This window comes from Cnephaeus nilssonii, assembly GCF_951640355.1.
Source record: "Cnephaeus nilssonii genome assembly, chromosome: 13".
NCBI classification, from domain to species: Eukaryota; Metazoa; Chordata; class Mammalia; order Chiroptera; family Vespertilionidae; genus Cnephaeus; species Cnephaeus nilssonii.
This window is the reverse complement of record NC_137084.1, coordinates 6,422,056-6,442,888: the sequence shown is the minus strand read 5'-3', so window position 1 is coordinate 6,442,888 and position 20,833 is coordinate 6,422,056. Positions and strand designations below refer to the sequence as shown.

The 20,833-nt window shown below is 54.9% G+C and overlaps 1 protein-coding gene across 1 annotated transcript; it reads right to left on the bottom strand.

Moving 5' to 3' along the window:
• Positions 1-927: 927 nt before the first annotated feature.
• Positions 928-20,553, bottom strand: SYT12 (synaptotagmin 12). Its single transcript, XM_079787955.1, has 8 exons — positions 20,433-20,553; positions 14,465-14,521; positions 11,017-11,210; positions 7,552-7,944; positions 6,162-6,380; positions 5,373-5,493; positions 4,320-4,453; positions 928-2,963 (listed from the first exon to the last, which is right to left on the bottom strand). The coding sequence occupies exons 2-8, from the start codon at positions 14,496-14,498 to the stop codon at positions 2,790-2,792; spliced, it is 1,269 nt and encodes a 422-aa protein (XP_079644081.1). The 5' UTR covers positions 14,499-14,521; positions 20,433-20,553; the 3' UTR covers positions 928-2,789.
• Positions 20,554-20,833: the final 280 nt, after the last annotated feature.

Here is a 20,833-nt window from a genome sequence, read left to right as displayed (position 1 = left end):
CCCTGTGTTGGGAGGAGGGTTCCACACAAGCTCTTCACAGTCAGGCCTTATAGTGGGGTCCCCCGGGGGGTGCCGGGAATGTCCACCCAGATCCTCCTCCCCCCATGCTTGCTGTGATCTTTCAGGAAAGGTCCGGGGAGGGGGAAACCATAACAGCCTGGGACCCAGAGGGGCTTCTGTGTGCCCTCAGCTCCACTCCTCAGGAGCTGGGGAGGGGGCAGTGCTGCCTAGTGGTTAAGAGCATGAACTCTGGAGCCTGAGCTTGAATCTCAGCTCTAAGCCTTTTAGGCTGTGTGACCTTGGGCTAGTTACCTAACCTCTCTGAGCTTCCATTTCCATATCTACAAAAAGGAGATGACACAGTTCCTACTCTAAGTGTTCGAGTTGCAGGCTGCACCGCAGCATTCACTGGCTCGTACAGCCCTTCTCCCCCCAGACCTTGCCTCTGGCTCTTTTTGCGCCCATCCTCCCTGAGGGCTTTAGCAAGGTTGAAGTATCAGTCGAGTTTTTGTCCGCCCCTGCTCCTGCCCTTTCCCATATGCTCCTCCCTCTGCCAGGAATGCTTTTGGGGCCTTATCCACCCTTTTTGGCTTTATGCTACTTCTTGCCCCGAAGGCTCAGGTTGGCAACACCACCGGGAAGCCTTCCTTGATATTCCCCACTGCCATCCTCCCCACCAGGCCTGGCTCATGGCCCCTTCTCTGAGTTTCCCAAGCAGTGTGATGGCATTGGTCCTAGTCATGGTCTCCCAAACCAAATTGGGGCCACCCCTCCCTACCCTCCCCCAGCTCTGGGCACCCCGCAGCAGGGGCAGCACGGGCACAGGCCCGAGTCCCTGGTTCCTAAAGCAGAGATGAAGGTGTTCAGGCTGAGCAGGGCTCCTGGAAGCCCCCTCCTTCCTGCCCCAGCTTTATTTTGGTTCTAGAATCGTTCCAGTCGGCATACTCAGTCCCCACCACGCCCATCCCGGTGCACAGTCAACATGTCATGCAGGTAGAGGGAAGGGAAGAGAGGGCAGCGGGGAGTCATGGCCTGCACTGCACAGCCTGGGGCGGGAAGAGTCTGGGCTCTCCCCGGCTGCAGAGGCTCGCCCGCTGTGTGTCCCCGGACCCTATGCTGGCCTGGGCCGTGCAGACCTGCTGGTGCTGGGCCCTGGCCGTGTCACACGGGGGGAGCCACAGTCCTGCCTCTAGTCCCACTGCCACCCCGGGCCTCCCACTGTGGTCCAGCCACCCTCCCCTGCCACATCATTGGGGATGACCAGCGGGCCTGGGTGTCCATGGCTCACCAGGGCCAGAGGCAGCCCGCCCAAGAGCCCATGTGCTCCCCATGGATTGCCACATGGAGTAGATACTGCCCGCCCCCCATCCCTTTGAACCAGAGCCCTCAGCTATGAGGGGTGCACGGCTGCCTGTGGTGGATGGAAGCCGCCTCATCCAGTGACCCTTCCTCCAGCTGGGGGTGGGGCAGAAGCCAAAGATGATGCATGTGGGGGTGACAGCCAAGCCCCTTTCCTTTTGAGCAGGACCCCTCTGGGTGCCATTCACACTCCGAGCTTCCCCAAGCCGGCAGGCCGAGGCTAGACACTTGAAGCCACGGCTTGCTCGCTGCCCCGGCCTCCCTCTCTCCCTGGCTGGTTTCTCCTGAGGGCTGTCCCCTGACACAGCCCGTGCCCTTGAAGCCTCATCGCGGGGTCTGCTTTGGGAACGTGCCCTAGGAGCCACCTCCTGACCCCCCTTAACTGTCCTTCGATGCCGCTGCTCAGGCTGCCCCTCCCTCCAAGGCCCAGCCCAAGGGTCTCCTGCTGCATCCACCGTGTCCTCTCAGGGGCCTGCAGCCGCCAAAGGCCTCACCCACAGATCCCCTGCAGCCTGTGTTCTGGCCGCCCCACCGTCCCCCAGGCCCCCCAGGCGGAGACATCTCTCCCCAACAGGGCCTGGCCTGGAAGGACTCCCGCAAACGCTGTGGAGCCAAGGCCTGGAGTGCGTGGGACTAAACACGGGGCCTGGGTCGGGGCCTCTGCGGACCTCTGGGTCTCCCAAGGGTCATGGTTCAAGGGAGGAGGTTTCAGAGAATGACGCCAGAGCCAGTGCCCCATGTGGCCTGCGGGCCTCTGCTTGGCCTGGTCTCTTGGTCTCTTCTCCTGCCCAGAGAGGCCCTTGCGTCCACCACAGTGGGCTGAGGACTGTGTGCAGAGAAGTCCACATCCCTAATGCTCAGGCTGGGCCGCCTGCCTGGGTCACAGTTCTTTTCCTTGTCCCTCAAACCACAGCTCTCCTGTCGTCCTCCAGCCCGCCCCCCCACCCACCCCCCGCCAGCCCTGCCTGGCTGGGCCACCATTCACACTGAGCAGACCACCAGGACAGAGGCTCTTGTCTTCCTGGCGTCTTAGAGGTCTGCGCCTTGTTCATGTCATGCCTGCTGGTGCCTGGCCCCCAGGACTTGCTCTGTTCTAGTGCATGGCCCAGCGTGGCGCTGGCCTCTCTGCCAGGGCGGGATACGAGGAGCTCTGAGAGGCTAAGGTCACTCCAGGCCGAGGCGCAGACCAGTTGGGGATCTCAAAATGGGAGAACAATGGGTCAGTGTCCAGCTACAGCTGGTCCTCATGGGAGAAACTCTGGGCCTTTCTCCACTGCAGTCTAGAGAGAGGGACCGAGATGGCTCATGGGGAGTCCACCGGGGGACCCCAGCATTCATGGCTCCAGCTGGACAATGGAGAAGGGTGTCACCCCTCAGCTGTGCCAGGCTCCAGGCAGCTCAAGTGCCCCCCCCAGGCCTTGCCCCAGCTACTAGTTTCGCCGGACGGGGTGCCACATGGACACAGGCCTGCGCAGCGTGGCCAGCATCTGGTTCCAGTGTGTGGTGCCCATGCCGCTAGCTGACGGCCCGATGATGACGTGGCCTATGTTGTCCCCATGGCCATCACTGCTGCTCTCAGCCACCGTCACGCGGAGAGACAGGTCCTGAGGAAGAAATGACGTGAGTGCTGGGGACCAGGGCCAGTGCCAGAGGTCCTCCATGGCGCCTGGGCCCCAGCGGGGTGCCAGGCACGGCTCTCCACATCCTCATCTCTGACCTGCCTAACCCCACAGGCTTCTGTTGCTGCCTCCCTCCCTACACAGCGGCGGCACCAGGTGGCCCAGGTGCAAATGCCACCTCACCACTTCCTTGCTGCGTGACCTTGGACAGTGACTTGGCCTCAGTTTCCCCATCTGTAAAACGGTGATGAGAGTAGTTCCTACCTGTTCTTGGAACAAAATGAGTTAAAGTGTAAGGAACTTGGGAAGGTGCCTGTGCACAGTCAGGCGTCAGAACGCCTGCTGTTCCTCCTGATACAATCGTGGGTTGGACACAACCGAGGAAGGGAAAGAAACTGCGTGAGATCAGAGGAGTAAAGCTGAAACTAGAGCCCAGCCAGAGCTTCCCAGGAAGTCTCTGGCCCTTGGCGGCTATGGCATAGCGGCACTCTGACCACCCAGGGGGAAGCAGGGGCAGATGGGCAGCCTGTCCCATGAGGGTGGCAAGGCAAGGCAGCAACACCTAGGACCACCCAGAGATGCTGGGATGTGTGCCTGGGTTAGGAACACCCCGACTGAGGCAGAACTCTGGGCTCTCAGATTTAGACAGGGGGCCCCGGAGGGGAGATTAAGTGGGTTTCTGTGCAGCCCCAGGGCTAAGAGGTCGCATTGGCTCACAGCACAAAGGGACGTTCTCACTGCCAGGGATGCCCCGGGATGGAAGGTGGTAGTGAGGGGAGGTGGTGAGTTCCCCATGCTCTGAGGAATGCAAACAGCACCACTGGCGTGGCCCAGGTCATATCTTCTGCAATCTCCCCACCGTGGTCTGCGATATCTCTGCTGGTAGGGGGTCACCTCCTGAAGGCCACGGGGGTGTGGGGAGCTCAGCAGAGCCTCTGCAGGTAGAACCTCAGGAGGTTTCGGGCGGAACTCTGCCCGTGGGCCAGCCCTGGCTCATCTCCAGGTCTCTGCAGGTTCTTCCCCCAGACTTCAGCTTAGCTGAGCCCTCCTGCGGAAGGTGCCCTGACCGCCCACAGCTGGCATGCTCTCAATTGATTAGGACTGCTTAGGGACCTCCCTGCCTGTCCCCTGTAGGCACCAAGGAAGCAGTGCCCATGTCCCCAGCACCCACCATAGGGCTGGTATCTAGTAGGTGCTAAATACATGCTTCTTGACTACATGGCTTGAGGCAAACCATCAGCACCTGCAGGAGCCCCGGGAAGCCAGGCTGCAGGGGGTGAAGTGGCCCCAGAGCCGCGGGGTGACCTGGCCTGGCTCCCACCCCGGCGCATCCCCCCTCACCTGGAGCACAATGGCTGGCACCGAGAAGATCATGGCTTCGTTGAACACTGGGTTGGGGTCGTCCCTCTTCACAGCTGTCCTCTTTTTGCTCATCTTCCTCCCATCCTGCAGTAGGTACACCTTGACGTAGGGGTCTGGGTGGACGAGGGGGTGGAGGTGAGGGCCAGGGCCACACTTCCTTGGCACAGCCCTGCCCAGCCCAGTGGCCCACTAGCTCTAAACGGCCCAAACCTGAACTATTGCCATTATCTCCTGTGCCCTGCCATTGGTCCTTTATTTCCGATTTGATAGATGAGAAAACTGAGGCTCACACGCAGAGGAGAACGGCTGGGCTTTGGACACGGGCAGTGTGCCTCCCAGCCCCGAAGCATGTTCCTCTCACGTGACGCTCAGAGGACTTGGCAGACCCACCACGTTTCGTTCTATAAATGGTCGGAGCGCAAACACCAGCTGAGTCAGCCGGCACCTGCTCAGCGGGGTTTGACTCAACGATGTGGGGCTCTGAAATAACAAGTCTCCGTCTGTCCTCACCTACCGCCCGCTGGGTATCCTTGCTGCACCTGCCCGGACCCCGGGTTCTCCCAGGCTCCAGTAGGTCGGGCTCCCCAGTCCTCTGTCATCTGTTACCTGGGGCTGGAGGCTCCTGCAGGCCTGGGGCATTGGGCCCTGCCTGGCACGCACACCATCCCAGTGGCCCTACCCCCGATTTGAGATCTGGAGTGCGGCCCAGCCTCTGGGCACGGAGCCTCCACCATGAACTGCAGGGGGGAAGTGGGTGCCCACCTTGGCTCCTTCCCAGCGCCCCAGCCTTCTGCTCTCAGATTCCCATCGCTCTCCCTGTAGGGGCTCCCTGCCTCCCTCTGTGGTTCCCGTGTTTCCCCAGCTAGATGAGTCTTCCCGCTGCGCACGGCTCCTGAGCTCAGCCAGAGCTGGAGGCGGGGAGCCTGGCGCTGTGCCCCACACCTACGGATGTGTCCAGGTGCCAGGGCTTAGCAGCTGGACCACAGGTCCCACCAGCCCCACGGAGGAGCCAGGCCGCCAGCTGGGCCTTACCCGCTGTGGTCTTGTCGCTGGTCCAGATGAGATTCTTGGCCTTCACCACGACCACGGTGAGGCGTTCGGCCGTGGGGAGGTAGCTGAGGGACAGCAGGATCTCGCCTACAGCGTCGGCGGCCTGCAGGACGGGCAGGTGGCTTAGAGGACTTCTGTCCCCTGACAGGCCCGGGGAAAGTCAGGAGCTTCCTTCCCCACTGAGAAGCTGCTGTTCTTGGGGCCCCTCATACCAGGGCACTAGGCTGCTGGGATTGGGAAAGGGCCCCTCCCCACTCCATGAAGCAGGCACCATCCCCCCTGCCACCACTGTGGGTCCTGCCTCGGAAGGAAGGCCGGAGGTTGCCTGTCAAATGCAGCACCCACATGCAGTTACGTGGCCAAGGGAAACACTTGTGGCAGGAGCACATAGGTCATTTATGTAGGAGATCATTTGCTTACAGAACAGTAATGCTCCCAAGCACTCTGACATTGATAAAGGTAAACTTCAGCTTGGCCTCTGTCTGAAATACCTCACGTCAGGGCCAGAGGAGCACGCCCCTCACGGAAGCCCTGTAGGGGGAGAGCTTCTACAGGTTTAAAGGTAGGAGCAGTAGAAGGGCTGTAAACAGTGGTCAGGGTGTTTCTCATTTGCATGCAGTGAACGGAGCCTCCTTGAATGTGGCTCAGGTCTCTTTTTCTCATTTCCTAAAGATGCTGGTGTTCGGGGAGCTGGAGAGGACAGTGGGGTCCCTCCTCTGGAGCGTACCCGTGTGACACTCCCTGCATGGGTGGGCGGGTGGGCGGACTTACCTTGTTCTGATCCTGCAAGTAGAGCCAGCCATTGAAGGGCTGCAGCGGAAGGTCAAGTACGGAAAGCTTCAGCTCCACCACGCCCGTGCTGACATTCCGCTCGTCCTCATCAATGCCGAAAACCGAAAACCGCAGGCTCTTCTCCTCCAGGGCAGCAGGGTCCAGGGGGGTGGAGAACTTCTCGTCGAAGAAGATGGTGGAGTAGGCGTTCCTCTGGATCTGCAGAGAGAAAGGGCCGTGGAGGGCACGTCAAAGGTGGGGAGGGGTGGCAGCCAGGGCCCTGTACCCATGGCAGGCAAGAGCACTGGATGGAGTCTGGTACCTAGGCTAGAGTCCTGGCTCTGCTGTCCCCACAACCTCAATGCCAATCCTTCTTTCGGTGGCTCAGCTGTGATGGTTTAAAAGCCCCCTGTAGTCCCCTCAGTGGGGGCCAATCTACTAGTAGTAGCCTGGCATTGAAAGCTTTGCACAATCTGACCCCAACTAAGTCCTATCCTCAGTGGTCATGGCTCCATAGGACCCTCACGATGCATCAGCTGAGCTGGTCTCCGTTGTTCTTGCATGTGTCCAAGTCTAGCTCTGGGCCATGTGCCGTGAGTACGGATAATTGTGGCGTCCAAAGCCATTGATGTTCCAGCCCCCACAGAGCTGCCTGAACGTTGTGGGACGGACAGACGGATGCAATGACTAGGCAAGGTTGCACTGACTTAGTTTCTAAGCCCAGGCCTGCCTGGTGGGTTCCGCTGGCCTCCTCCCAGGAAGCTGTGGGCAGGCCCCTGGGAAGGTGCTCTTGCGGGCACTGCTCCCCTTCCGTGGGGAGCTGCCTTAGTCACTGCCTGGTGATATTTAAAGAGAGGAGCCCTCATTCCTGGTACCTTGCCTGAAGCTGGGGGGCTGCCCAGCCTGCGGGCAGCCACCCACTCGCTGGGATGGGCTGGGCTGGGATGTAGGAAGCCTGCCTTCTTGGGAATAAATCTCCCAGCACCTCCAGGTTCCCTGAACCACACGCTTGGATGACTGCCTGGGCTGTGGGCAGCTCCTCTCACGCTGCTCTCGGGGAGCATGTTCCCTACCCAATCGCTTGCTTGAGAATTGAGGGCTCCTTCTCCCCTCTGTCCCCCTCTGGGGGAGAAAGCCCACCTCTGGATCCTGACCTGAGCATGCAGGGTCTTCATGATCTTCAGTTCCATCTCTCCTTCCTTTGGCCAAACCAGCCTCTTGGCTGTCCCCAGTCCTCCTTATAGTCACCACCTTGGGCTCTAGGGTCAGCATCCAAACCCGCTCTCCAGCGCCCCCCTCAGAACCTGCCTGGCTCTGCAAACTGTCCTGCAGGGGGAGGACTCCTGAGAGCCTGAACACACTTCTGCTCCACCCTGCAGCCCCCACTTACCCGGGAGATGCCTACGATCTGCTCTTCGGGCAGCAGGCTGATGCGCATGAAGCAGGACTCGAAGCTGGTTTCCTCCCGCTCCAGGAGGTCCTTCCCCTGCAGCACAGCCACGTGGAGGGTGTGGGAGGCGGCATCGTAGTCCATGCTCACCTCCACCTGGCCCAGCGTGAAGTCCTGCCCAAAGGTATTGCTCACGGAGGAGATGGAGTTGACGGAGTCCACTGACTGGGACTTCCGGAGGGTCCCGTAGGGGGCCAGGTCCAGCTCCCGGCCCATCAGCTCCAGGGGCCCCAGCTCGCTGATGCTCTCGAAGGTGTCCTCCATGCTGAGGCTGCCTTTGCGACTGGGTGGTCCCCGAGTGCTGGCCCGTTGGGTACCCCAGGCAGGCACTCTCTGGAGGTGAGAGAAGGGGGCAGGGGAGCATCACAAGGGCAATGGTGTTGAGATGGCAAAGAGGTACGGCAATCCCTGCTCACTCAAGGCACCTCCAAGTTCCCCTCCTGCAAAAATGGGGCGTGTCTTAATTCAGAGGGTCCCCGTTTAATATTATTCACATCACTCAGTTTTCTCTGTAACCAGGATGTAAGAGAGCATTTTCTCAAAATGTTGATTGGTATAGACTGAGTTCCATACACAAAGATGTGCATTGCAGTGATGTTTATACAAAGGAAAGATAGTTAGCAATCTCAGTGTCTAGATCAGCTACTCAATAGCTGATCCAGCAGCCTCGAAGGAAGTTTTCAAAAATGCCTGCAACATGAGAAAACTTTCATGTTGGGTAACACTCACCCTAATGTTCAAATTTTCTTTTGTCTAAATTGACCTTAATATTTGAGAAAACAAAAGCCTTTGTACCACAAGCATCTCCCCTGTTGCTGCATCGTCTTCATTACCATAATTTTAACGCCCCCCCCAAATTTCCCATTGAGTAGATAGCCATAATTTATTTTACAATTCCCCCACTATTAAGCATTTATGTTGTTTCTCTTTTTTCACAACTATAAACAATGCAGCGTTGAGTAGCTTTTGTAAAATCCTGACTTAGAGAATACAGTCCTTTTGAAAGCGTTTGACACTTGTCACCAAAATGCTCTTTGAAAATGTTGTGCCAACTGACAGTTCCCCCAACAGAGTGAGAGATAGTCCTTTCTGAAACCCCAAATGAGTTAGCATGTGGCACCCCGATCTGGGAACACATTCTGGCTGTGTTCTCTGGTATCTACATCATGTCAGAAAAATTCTCTGCCAAGTATCAAGTGATGAAACACTCAGCAATATACACTGAGTGGCCAGATTATTATGATCTCTGAACGCATAATAATCTGGCCACTCAGTATATATATATATATATATATATATATATATATATATATATATATATATATATATATATATTAGAGGCCCGGTGCATGAATTCGTGCATGGGTGGGGTCCGGCCAGCCTGGCCAGGGGGAGGGGACATGGGCAGTTGGCCGGCCTGCCTGCTGGTCGAAATCCTGGTCGAGGGGACAATTTGTATATTAGCCTTTTATTATACAGGATATACACTGAGTGGCCCGATTATTATGCGTTCAGAGATCATAATAATCGGGCCACTCAGTGTATACTGAGAGCCCTATACATGTTTGTACTCCCTGATACGGTCATTCAACATCTGAGCATCTATTCAAAGTATGTAATACCAATGAAGACACAATTTTACCTATAAAATACTCATGGCATCATTCATGATGGCATTTAGTAAATCATGGTAAATAAATAAAGAGGAATGTTACATAGGCATTAAAATTATATTTATAATGGGTGTTCCACAACATGGGAAAATGCTTCAGGTATAATTGAGATGAAAATAGCAAGTATAAAATTCTAGCCCACCTGTGTAGCTCAGTGGTTGAGCATCGACCTATGAACCAGGAGGTCATGGTTTGATTCCTGGTCAGGGCACATGCCCGGGTTGTGGGCTCGATCCCCAGGGTGTGGCGTGCAGGAGGCAGCGGATCAATGATTCTCATCATTGATGTTTCTATCTCTCTCCCTTTCTCTTTGAAATCAATAAAAATATATTAAAAAAATAAAATTCTAAGTAGAAATGACACCCATTGTGTAAAGACTATGCATGGAAAAAAGACCGGGTGCGGGGGGTTAGATGAAAATATTGGAGCCCTAGCTGGTTTGGCTTAGTGGATAGAGCATTGGCCTGTGGACTGAAGGGTCCCTGGTTCGATTCCAGTCAAGGGCACATGCCCGGGTTGTGGGCTCGATCCCCAGTGGGGGGCATGCAAGAGGCATGATGTTTCTATCTCTCTACCTCTCCCTTCTTCTCTAAAATCAATTAAAAATATTAAAAAAAAGATTCATTATATATAAAAAAGCAAGCAAAGTGGCTGTACCATTTAAAAAATATTGGAAATAAATAAAAAAAAATGCTAATAGTTAAAAAAACAAACAAATGGTTAACTGTTGCTTGCCTCAGGGTGGTGGCATTTGGGAAAGAGGTTTCTTCTTCTTTATATTTTCCTATACAGGGTGGCTCCAAAAATGCACACACTTTAGCAGCTGATAGCTCAATTTTGAAAATGAAATGTATTTTAATAAGCACCGCCTTTATAATTATTCACAGTGTGTATATACATTTTATGAGACACACTGTATTTTTCACAGGATGGTTTTTAAAATTGAAACCATTCATTCATTTATTCATTTAACAAGTACTCACGGATTCATTTAACAAGTAGGCACTGGGCTAGGCTGGAGATATGAAAGAGGACCAGGGCCCTGTTCACAGGAGGAAATTAACCAGGAGGGAACGAGGTGGGGAGGGAGTGGAGGTTGATCCTGAGAGCAGACAGTGGGGGCGTGGGGCCCACAACTCTGCACCTACAAGAGGGGAAGCCTTGAGGGTCATTAACACCACAGGAGGAGGGGTATGCAAGAATGTAGCCTTGAAAGAGCTTATCTTGTCTTGCAGTTTGAACAGAAGGGCTATTGGAATCAGAGGAGCTAACAATCTTGGGGTTTAATTACCAGGTGCTTCTCATAAATTGTGGAAGGTTACAACAAGGAAAAGGAGGCCCTTTTCTTGTCCGCACACTCACAAGTGTTATTGGTGTAATTAGCTAGTTATTAATGATGTTAATAAAAGGAAAGAGAGCCAGGGAAGTCAGAAATTGTTGAGCATATTCAGCTGGGAAGGAGAGGCCTGTTTGTCTCACCAGCTTCACATTGAGGGGAATCGGAGCATTGTCCCTCCAAGGGGATTAACACCCTCTTCCCCCCTGCAGTACTGGATTATTGGGGGGGGGGGTGTGAAGGGGAAGAGAGGCATATGCACAGAAGTCAGGGTGGTGCAGGGGAAGTGCTTGCCTGTCAGTCTAGCTCAGGGAACAATGGATTTGCTAGGAGGTACCCCCCCCCCCCCCCACAAATACAACAAAAAACAAAAAAACCCAAGAGCAGAAGCCTCACCTTCTGCCTGGCCTCTGCGTAGGTCTCGCCATACTTCTGCTGAAGGTACCTGTAGTTGTAGTTGGGGAATGGGGAGGGGCTGGGGAAGCTACCCGATGTCCAGAGCTTCCACAGGCTCACCGCCGTGATTCCAAGCAGCGCTAGGGCCCCCGCGGCGTAGACACCCACCTCCCAGTCCGGTGGGCTCTTGATGACTACAAGGCAAAAGCAGCCTCTCATTAGTGGGCCCCAGGGCCCCTCTGTGCTTACAGACCCCACCCAGGGAGCAGGTGGTTTAGCACTGACTTACTCACTCACTGAATGAATAGTTACTGAATGCCTTCTGTGTGGTAGGCTAGGAGCTAGGTGCTGGGGGTCATGTTGAATAAGGAGACAATCTTCTGTGATTTCTGCTTTTATCCTCTTTTCCACAAAAACAGACATTTCTACCATGAGTGACACTTGACTAGAACAGGTGAAGAGCTGTGAACACTGGTTAACTATTCATTAGGCTTTAAACAAATAGGGTTGTTCTTGCCTCTGTGAGTTTTCAGACCTCACCCTTCAGAGGACCTCTTGTTTCCAGATAATCAAAGCAGCCTTTTAGGGTTTGGGGAAAAAGGAAAGGGATTTGGGGGACAAAAAATGATCCCATTTTTACCTCAAACCTCATCTAGAACAACACAGTGTCCATTAATGGATGGATGGGTAAATAATATGTAGTATATCTATGCAATGGAGTAATATTCAGCAATAAAAAAGAATTAAGTACTGCCCTGGCCAGTGTGGCTCAGTTGGTTGGAGTACCATCCTGTGTACCAAAGGGTCTCAGGTTCAATTCCTGGTCAGGGCACATATCCAGGTTGCAGGTTTGAGGGCGTGTGCAGGAAGCAACTGATCAATGTTTCTCTCTCTCCCACTCTCCCTTTCTCAAGTCAACTTAAAAAAATATTTTTAAAGGAATGACGTACTGATGTATATATATTACAACATGGATGAACCTTGAAATAATCATGTTAAGTGAAACAAGCCAGATACGAAGGACCATATGTTGTATGATTCTATTTATATGTCCCAAACAGGCAAATCTATATAGACAGAAAATAGATTAGTGATTGTCAGGGGTTAGGGGAGTAGAGAGGAATGTGGAATATGGGGCTTCTTTTGGCATGATGACTACACTCCAAAAATTGATTGTGCCAACTTTAGCCAGAATATATACTAAACGTATTCTGGAGAAGGGCGGGGTCCAGCCTACAGCCCTAGCACGTACCCAGCACTTAGCACCCTGTGAGGTCTCTGCTTTCTAGAGGGAGACCTGAGGCTGGGAGAGGCAAAAGAACACCCCCATCTATGGGCTCAAGGCCACAGGACGGAGAAGTCCAGGTCACCTAGCCTCTCTGGGCCCAGTCTCATCCGGAAAATGATGACCACAGAACACCCCCATCCAGCGGTGCCACCCAGGGGATTTATTCTCAGGGAAATGTCCCTACAAGTTTCTGTCGGGTGTGAGTCATCGAGGCTGTATTTATAACAGCAGCAGTCTGGAAACAGCCTGGAGGTCTGACCCCGGCCTGGTGCTGTCTTAGGAGGGAATGTCGCTGGCCTTTGAGGATGACAAGGATGTCACTGTGGCGATGCAGAGAAACCTTTCAGGCAATGTAGAGAGAAAAACATCAATCCCCAACACGGTAGAACAACATGGTTTTGATGTAAAAATCACACATCAAACGGCCAAGGGCTGGGCGGACTCGGGAGGAATGAGAAAAGCAAGACATAAGGACGCAGGGGCTGGGAGCAAGCGCTACTTACTTCTGGCTTCGGATGCTGGAATGTAATTTGTGGTCTAAATAAAGCCACAGCAAGGACCTACAGAGGGGCTCCAGGGCCAGGCCTGCTGAGGTCGAGGGAAGGTCAAGGTAGTCCAGGGAGGCTGGTGAGTGGGGGATGGGGTGGGAATGTACCTTCTTAATTGGAGAGTGAGGGGCATTCGTGAGGGGCTCCTGCTGAGATGTGCACAGGAGGGCCGGGATGTTGGTAGGGGCAGGTCCGTGGGCGGGCACAGGCAATGGGCACAGCAAGGTGGCAAAGCAGAGCCAGACTCCTCTGGGAATGAGGAACCCAGGGAAATGAGGGACTGAAGCCAGAGCCCTGGTGGACCGAGGGCATGAAAGGAAAAGCCTCAGGAAGGCAACATGAAATGAGGACAACTGAGACTCATGGATTTATTCATATCCTGAGTACCAGCCTTGGGACGCTACGGGAAGAATTCCCAAGGGAAGAGAGGTCTAGGGTGAGACCAGAAAGAAGCACGAGGAGGAGTTGGAGTTCTAATAGGTTCCCTTCTATTTCCTATTTGCCAGGCTCCGTTCCAAGCACTTCGTGTGTATTAACCCGCTGAATCCTCAGAACTGTGTGAGGAAGGTTCTACTATTATCCCCATTTTACAGATGAGGAAGCTGAGGGACAGAGGAGATATTCACTGTCAATCTTGCTCCAGATCTGTGCTTGTAACCTCCACAGCACATCCGAGGACTTAGCCAGGGAGAGGCAGGAAGTACTCCAGGCAAAGGGAACAGCATGTGCAAAGACCTGGAGTTGGGGGAGAGTTATGTTCCCAGTGTGTTGGGCACTTTGCATAGGTTAGCTCGCTGAATCTTCCCAGCAGTCCTTGAGGCAGGCCTCACTAAGCAAATGGAGGCTCAGAAAGGTTCCATCACTTGCTCAAGGCCATGCCAAGACCTGGGAGCCTGCAGGTGAGAATCCCTGGCAGGGGGTTGGGAAAGGTGGTCCCTGTGCACAGCTCAGCCCTGGGCTGGAGGCCACGCTAGGGCAGGAGCTGAGTGATGGGAGCAGTCAGGAGACCTGGGTTCATGTCCTGACCCTGATCCTTACTCACTGACCCTTTCCCTCACTGAGCCTCCTTTTCCCCATCTGCAAACAGGAACAGTAACTTAAGGAGAAGAGATGGTGAGAAGTGGGTCTGGTGTCATGTGACCCCATCCTCAAGCTCGGTGCCTGCCAGGGCACACAGGGAAGGCAAGAGCTGCATCCCAGGTACTTGAAGTCCCTGGTCTGGGCCATCTCTGAGTTGAATGTCCTGTGGATCTAACATCAACCTTCCTGGGTTTCCTCTCACTTGGCTACTTGAGAGGCTCCAGGAATGGCCCCGGTAAGTGGATTCTGTGTCACAGGCTCATCTTTAGGGAGCAGTGGGACATGGGCCTTCTGGGGGATCCCCTCAAGTCAAAAAGAGGGAGTCACTTTCACAGAAGAAGCCACTGGAGCAAAAAGATGAAGGCATTTCAGACTGGTCCCAGCCCTGTGTCCTCAAGGCCATGTGACCTTGGGCTAGTCACTGATGGGCCTTCCCAGTAAAACAGGGCCATGATGGGTGTCCCACTGCTACCCGCACCCCAGGCCTGGCGGGAGGGTCCTGTGAGATGGCATGCTTGCTGCTGGGACTCACCGCTCAGGTGGTGTTCTGCCACGTCCACGGCCATGATGCCCGCTGCGGTAGCTGAAACTAGAAGGGAAAGAGAGTCAGAGGAGAGGGCTTCAGTGGGTCCCTGGCCCCAACCCTGTGCCCGGCCTCCCTGGTGCCCTCGTGCCTGTCATCCAGAGCTCACACTGAGCCCTGAGCAGGGCCTGGGCAAAAGCAGGTGGTTTTTATTTTATTTTTTAAAATAGCCATTTTAAAATTTTAAAAAAATATATATTTTATTGATTTTTTACAGAGAGGAAGGGAGAGGGATAGAAAGTTAGAAACATCAATGAGAGAGAAACATCAATCGGCTGCCTCCTGCACACTCCCTACTGGGTATGTGCCTGCAACCAAGGTACATGCCCTTGACTGGAATCAAACCTGGGACCCTTGAGCCCGCAGGCTGACGCTCTATCCGCTGAGCCAAACCGGTTAGGGCTTAAAATAGCCATTTTTAAAATTGTTATTATTATTAATTTTTAAAAGATCTAGTTGGCTTTATTCAATAATTCATGAATTCAAGCAGCATCCCATCAAGTAAATAGAAAGTGCTCCCTATTATTATTTTTTAATCATCATGCAAGGATATATTTTTATCGATTTAGAGAGAGAGGAAGGGAGAGACAGAGAGAGAGAGAAACATTGATGTGAGAGAAACACAGATCCATTGCCTCCAGTATGCACCCGGATCAGGGATGGAATCCACAACCTAGGTACGTGCCCTGACCAGGAATCGACTCACCACAGCCTTTTGGTATATGCGACGGCGCTCCTTCCAACTGAGCCACCCAACTAGGGCAATTTTTTAAAATGGTGTCTAGAGTTATCTTTAAGCACTCGAAGACTTCACCTCAGGGTTGCCAGATAAAACACAAGATGCCCAGTGACACTGGAATTTCAGAGTCATTTTTACTATAAATATGTCCAAATATTGGAACCTACTAATAGCTAAAAATGCGTTATTTGAAATGCAGAAGTTGCTGGGCATCCTGTATTTGTGTTTGCTAACTCTGGCACGCCTGCCGCACCTCCACCCTGCCAACACCAGGCTGACCAGCACCGACTCGTTGTTGCTCATGAGAGCAGGCCCCCTGGGATGCTCCCTGCGCAGTAAGATGGACACATATATGCAAGTGGTCCCATGAGATTATAATGGAGCTGAAATTCCTACCACCCAGTGACTTCATAGCTGCCATAAGGTCACAGCACAGCGAGTTATAATTGGCTACAGTATTCAGTATAGTAACATGCTACATAGGTTTGTAGTCAAGAGGCCATAGGTTGGACCACATAGCCTAGGTGTGCAGTAGGCTAGAGCGTCTAGGTTTGTGTAAGTGCACTCTGTGTTGTTTGCACAACGAAGAAATTGCCTAACGACGCATTTCCAATCATTAAGTGACGCATGACTGCACTTCAAATGCTTTTGTTTAAGCTGGAAAAGGAAGGCTACATTTCTACAATATCCTATTCCCCGTCCTTTCCCTCCCCCACTCCACCCTCCAAGATCTAGAAGCTCATACAAGCCATTACCTGAACCCAGGGACTGCTCATAGTTTTATTATTGTTGTTGCTAAGCGGTAAATTTGGCTCACAGACATATTCCAAATGGGGTGGTGGTGGAAAGGGGAGGCTGGGATGAATTGTATGGGTCTCAGTTCAAGGGACACGGAAGGATAGGATAAGGCCCACCCAGCGTTTGTGTCCCTCGTGGCTCAAAGAGGTAGCACAGACAGGTGAGGTGGGATGCACAGGGGGTGTGGGGGTGAGAACTGTGGAGTGCTTTCCGATTAAGGGATCAAGTGCTTTTCTGTTCCCGGGAATGCCAACCCATCATGGCTGGAACTTCTGTCTCTTTAAAGAAAAGCCTGGATAGTTTATGTACAGTTTCCTGATTTTTAAATGTTGCACCAATTCACAAAAATGTAAACACCACTCAGGCACAGTGTAAACAAAAAGTTGTTTGGCCGTGGCTAGCCTGTTTGTAACCCCTTCAAGCATTCTGTGGGCCCCATTGGGACTGAGGTCCAATCAGAGGGCGAACATTTTCCTGGGCATTTTACAGAACCCTGAGGTTCTTCCCAGTCTGTGGCTTTTTTGATCCAAGTAGGGTTATCCAGAACATAGGGGAGTGCCTCAAGTCCCAGGCGGGAGGCCTCAGGAAGCAGGGCCGAGCAGGGCCCAGGGAGAAGCCCTGCCAGGTGCACAGACAGCTCCTTGTCCCCAGCTCCCCTGCTGATGCTCCCACTCCCTGAGATGTGGGTTGTCATGGTGATGGGAGGGAGGTGCTGACTCAAAGTGGGAGCTCATTCCTGGGACCTGGGCTGGAGATCATGAGATAGCGAACCCTGCCAAGCACTCCTTACACCCAAGCACAGCCGTTAGCCCTTTGCATATATATTACTTATTTAATCCTCTAGCAACCCCACAGGTAGGTACTATTATCAACTCTGGTTTGCAGAGGAGACTCCTGAGGCATCAAGGTAAGGTTGTTTGTCCCAGGCCACAAAGTAAGAAACTGTTCAACCCAGGCCATCTGGCTCCACGCTCCCACCTCTGTGCTCAACTTGCAGGAAGGCACATGGTTTCAAATGTTTCCTGAGAACTTGCACACCCAATAGGACACTGTGTCAAAGCCCAAGGTGGCCCCAGTTCCTGGCACAAGGGAGTCTGGACATACCGAAACATGTTAACGTGCGCACACCGGTCCCAGCCTGCCTCTGCCCTGCTGGGAATCCCATAATGCCAGTGGCTTTCCTTCCTGCTCACCTGGCACAAGCTGACTTTGGGAGAGTGGGGCCGTACTGGCATGGCCAATGCCAGTGGGCGGGGGATGTCCCTGTGGCTGGGGACAGAATCTGCTGATCAGATCTCTGGCTGTCCAAGGGCTCCCATCTCTTCGAGGCTGGTCCAGCTCAGACCCCAGACTCCCACACTGCGTACCTTTCTTCTCCCTCCCCTCATCACAGCCCCTCCTCCCTCTGCCTGGGAGCTGTGCTTTCAGTGAAGGTGTGAAGGACTCCAGGCACACCCAGGCCAGCAGTTCCCACACTGCCAGAGCACATCTGCCCCCTCACTAGCCCAGAGCCTCAGTTGTCCTATCTGTAAAACAGGGCTCCTAACTGCCCTAGCAGGGTGCCCGCGGGGTGGGATGAGAAGTAAGTGTGGTTGGGCTTGGCCTGGCCATTTGTCCAAAAGGCCCCCCTGCCCCTCTTTTGAGCTGTGGAATCTCATGGGCAGCATGGCCAGCCTGCAGATGTGTTTCGTTTGTCTTCAAGTGAATCATCAACATTTAAAAATTGGTAAATTTCCCATTAAACATTTATTTCTTTAAAAAAAAAATTCTAGCTTCCTGTTAAAAGTTAGATCTGGGGCTAGTCGGTCTATAGCCCCTGTAATCCCCTAAGACAGCCCGAGCTGGCGCCGAGAAGGCTCTGCCCTTCAGACAGGGCACTTGCTCAGCAGGCCTGGACCTCCCTTCCCTCCATTCGCTGCCAGAACCTGAGGGCTCCGTTCAGGGGCCTGGTAAGCAGGCCTTCAGATGAGCGAGGGGAGGTTGAGAAAGGTTAAGTGAGTTGCCCAAAGCCACAGAGCCAGCAATGGTGGAGCTGGGCCTGGCAGCCATGCCTGCCACCTGGTTCAGTGCCTCTTCTATTAGTAGCCACAGCCCCTGTGCCAAGGACTTCATCTCCCCCAAGACCCCGAGGGGGCACATCCTATTATTAACCCCACTCCACAGAGGAGGAAAGTGAGGCTCAGAGAAGGGCAGTGGATTAGCCCAAAGTCACATAACCCGTAAGCAGAGCACAGAGACGGAGCCAGATCTGGCTCTGCCTCAAGCACCCTTCTTAATGGCAGTACTCACTGTGCCTGAGACCCCCCTGGCTCCATTTCACGGTGCCGGGACAACCGCAGCAGGCTCCCGCTGGCAGCCTGGAGGTCTGCCAGGCAGAGGGGCTGCGGCTTTGGCTCAGAATAGGGTGCTGAAAAGGCATATCCAAGGCCAGGGCAGCCTGTGACCAGAGCTCCCCCAGCTTCTGACACATAGGAAATGGGGCTCAACAGGGGAGAGGGGTGAGCCAGAGCTGCCCCAAACCCACTCTGAGTTCCTCAGACCATGTCTCCTTCCTGGCACCTCCCCACCCAATCTATTCATTCCAGCTCCAAAGCCCCAAACCCTAACCTGCATGGAGTGAACTCATTAAAAACAGCTCTAGGTTCAATCGCACCTACCAAGACATAATAGATGCTAAATTCTTACCACCATGCCTGGCCCGTAGTAGGCACACAATATAGATCTGATGATTGAACTGACAAATGGATCCCCATTTTAAGGATGAAGAAGCTGGGGCCCCGGGTCACTCAGCATATGAGTAACAATACTGGGACTGGTGCCAAGGTGCGATGGATCTGGGCCTGGGCTCTTGGCCACCATGCCACATCCTGCCTGGGCTTTTCGGGGTGGAGGTGGGCGGGAAGAACTTCCACTGGCCTTGCAGAATCTGACCACAGTCAAGGCCCCCTCCTGAGCTAGTCAGAGAAACGGCTTTCCAGGAATTCTGTGCCTTTGCAGGGGCATGGGGCCCCATGTCTCTGCTCCTCCCACCCCATTTCCTTGCTCATTGTGTCTCCAATCACAGCTCTGGTCAGCAAGGGGTTCGCTCCCTGTCCCCTCACCCTGAAGCCAGCAGGCCATGGGGAAGATTGGGGCTCCCAGGCTGAGAAACTCTTAGGTTTGAGGTTCTTTTCAAGGGCTCCCATTTGCTGAGAGAACCCCATCCGACTACTCATCCTCCCCAAAGCCCACAGAAACCACAGTGCAGTGGTGGCGGCCGGCATTTACTGGACACCACTACGACTTGCCATGGATTATTTCAGCAAACCCTCCCTGCCGCCCTTCGGGGGGCTGCGGCCTTGCCCATGGTATGGGCAAGAAAACGGAGGTGCAGGAAATGACCTGCCCACAGGCACCAGAGCTGATACGAGGCAGAGTCCAGGCTTGAACCCCAGTGGGGCTGGGAGCCCCCATGCTCCCAGGCTGACTTGGGGAAGATTTCATCTTGGGGAGGTGGGGCTGGCTGAGTGACCTGGAGTGGACCGCAGGCCTGGTCTGGGTGAGCCTCAGTTTCCCCGTTTCTAGTAGTTAGCACAACAGCTGCTCTCTCTCTGAACCTGTCTCCCTGGCTGGGGGAAGGGCTGACGCTCAAGTGCAGGTTTCCCAGGCGCTTTGGGTGGGGTGGCCTCCCTGACTGAAGAGGCGGGCTCGCAGCCCCTCTGCAGCACCGTGAATGGGAGGGGGGGGGTTTCACCAGATTCTCTGGCTCAGGGTTCCTCCACCCAACAGGCCTGGCTCCAGGTTCTCAAGTTCCACCCCACTCGCAGCCCATCTTCATCCCAAATCTACGGTCTGTCGGGCAAGTTCCCTCCACCCAAGAGCAGCGGAGTCCAAGGTTCCGAGGGGCCCCTGGAAAGCCCCAGACCCGGGCGGGTGGCATGGGCAGCTGAGGATCCTTTTCTGGGCTCCCGGGCCTCCAGGCGACAGGGTGCGACATGCCTCTTAGTGTTGGGGCACTTCCTGAAGAGCCCGCACCCCGGCCTCGGGAACCCCCAGGGGATATGAGGAGGGGCGTGTGGGGAGCCGCGGGGACAGCCAGGTGCTGTGAATGTGAGCGCGGTGTGCGTGCAGCGCGGGCGCCGGGGAGGCGTGTAAATGGCCGGGGAGCCGCGCGTGTGCACACGCGGAACGGACGTGCGGGGCGCTGTGCGATGCGCAGTGCGCGGAGTAGCCAGGCTGGGGAAGGGCGCCCGGCGTGCGCTGTGCCGGGCGTGCGTGTGCAAGCGCGGGGCGGGTGTGCAGACGCGGGGAGCCCGGGGGTCCTCAGCACGGGGAAGGGGCCCTGCGTGCGTCGGCGCGCCGTGCGCCGGGGCTGTGGGGGGCGGCCGGGTGCGTACTCACCCCGGCTCCGCCGACGAGCCGCCGCTCCGGCTCCGGCTCCGGCGTGGACACTGGCTCCGGCTCCCGGGTCCTGGCCGGCTTCCCGCAGCGCGCATGCACCAGCGATGAACCGGGCGGTCGCCCGCAGCGCCACCCTGCAGTGTCGCCCGGCTCCCTCCGAGCAGCGGGGCTCGGGCCGGGGGCTCGGCCGGCCGGGGCGGCGGACGGGAGCTGCGCCGCAGTCCGGGCACGCTCCCAGGAGCCCGCTGCGCGCTCCCTCGCGCTCCCGCCCGCCCGCTCCCTCTTTAATTTAAAGCGACAACCCCGATCGCTCTTCCTGCTCCTGGGAGCTGCGCGGCGCTTCCCGGGCCTGAGCCGAAGATCCCCAAGCGCGCCTCGGAGTCCCGGGCGGGGTCTCCCGG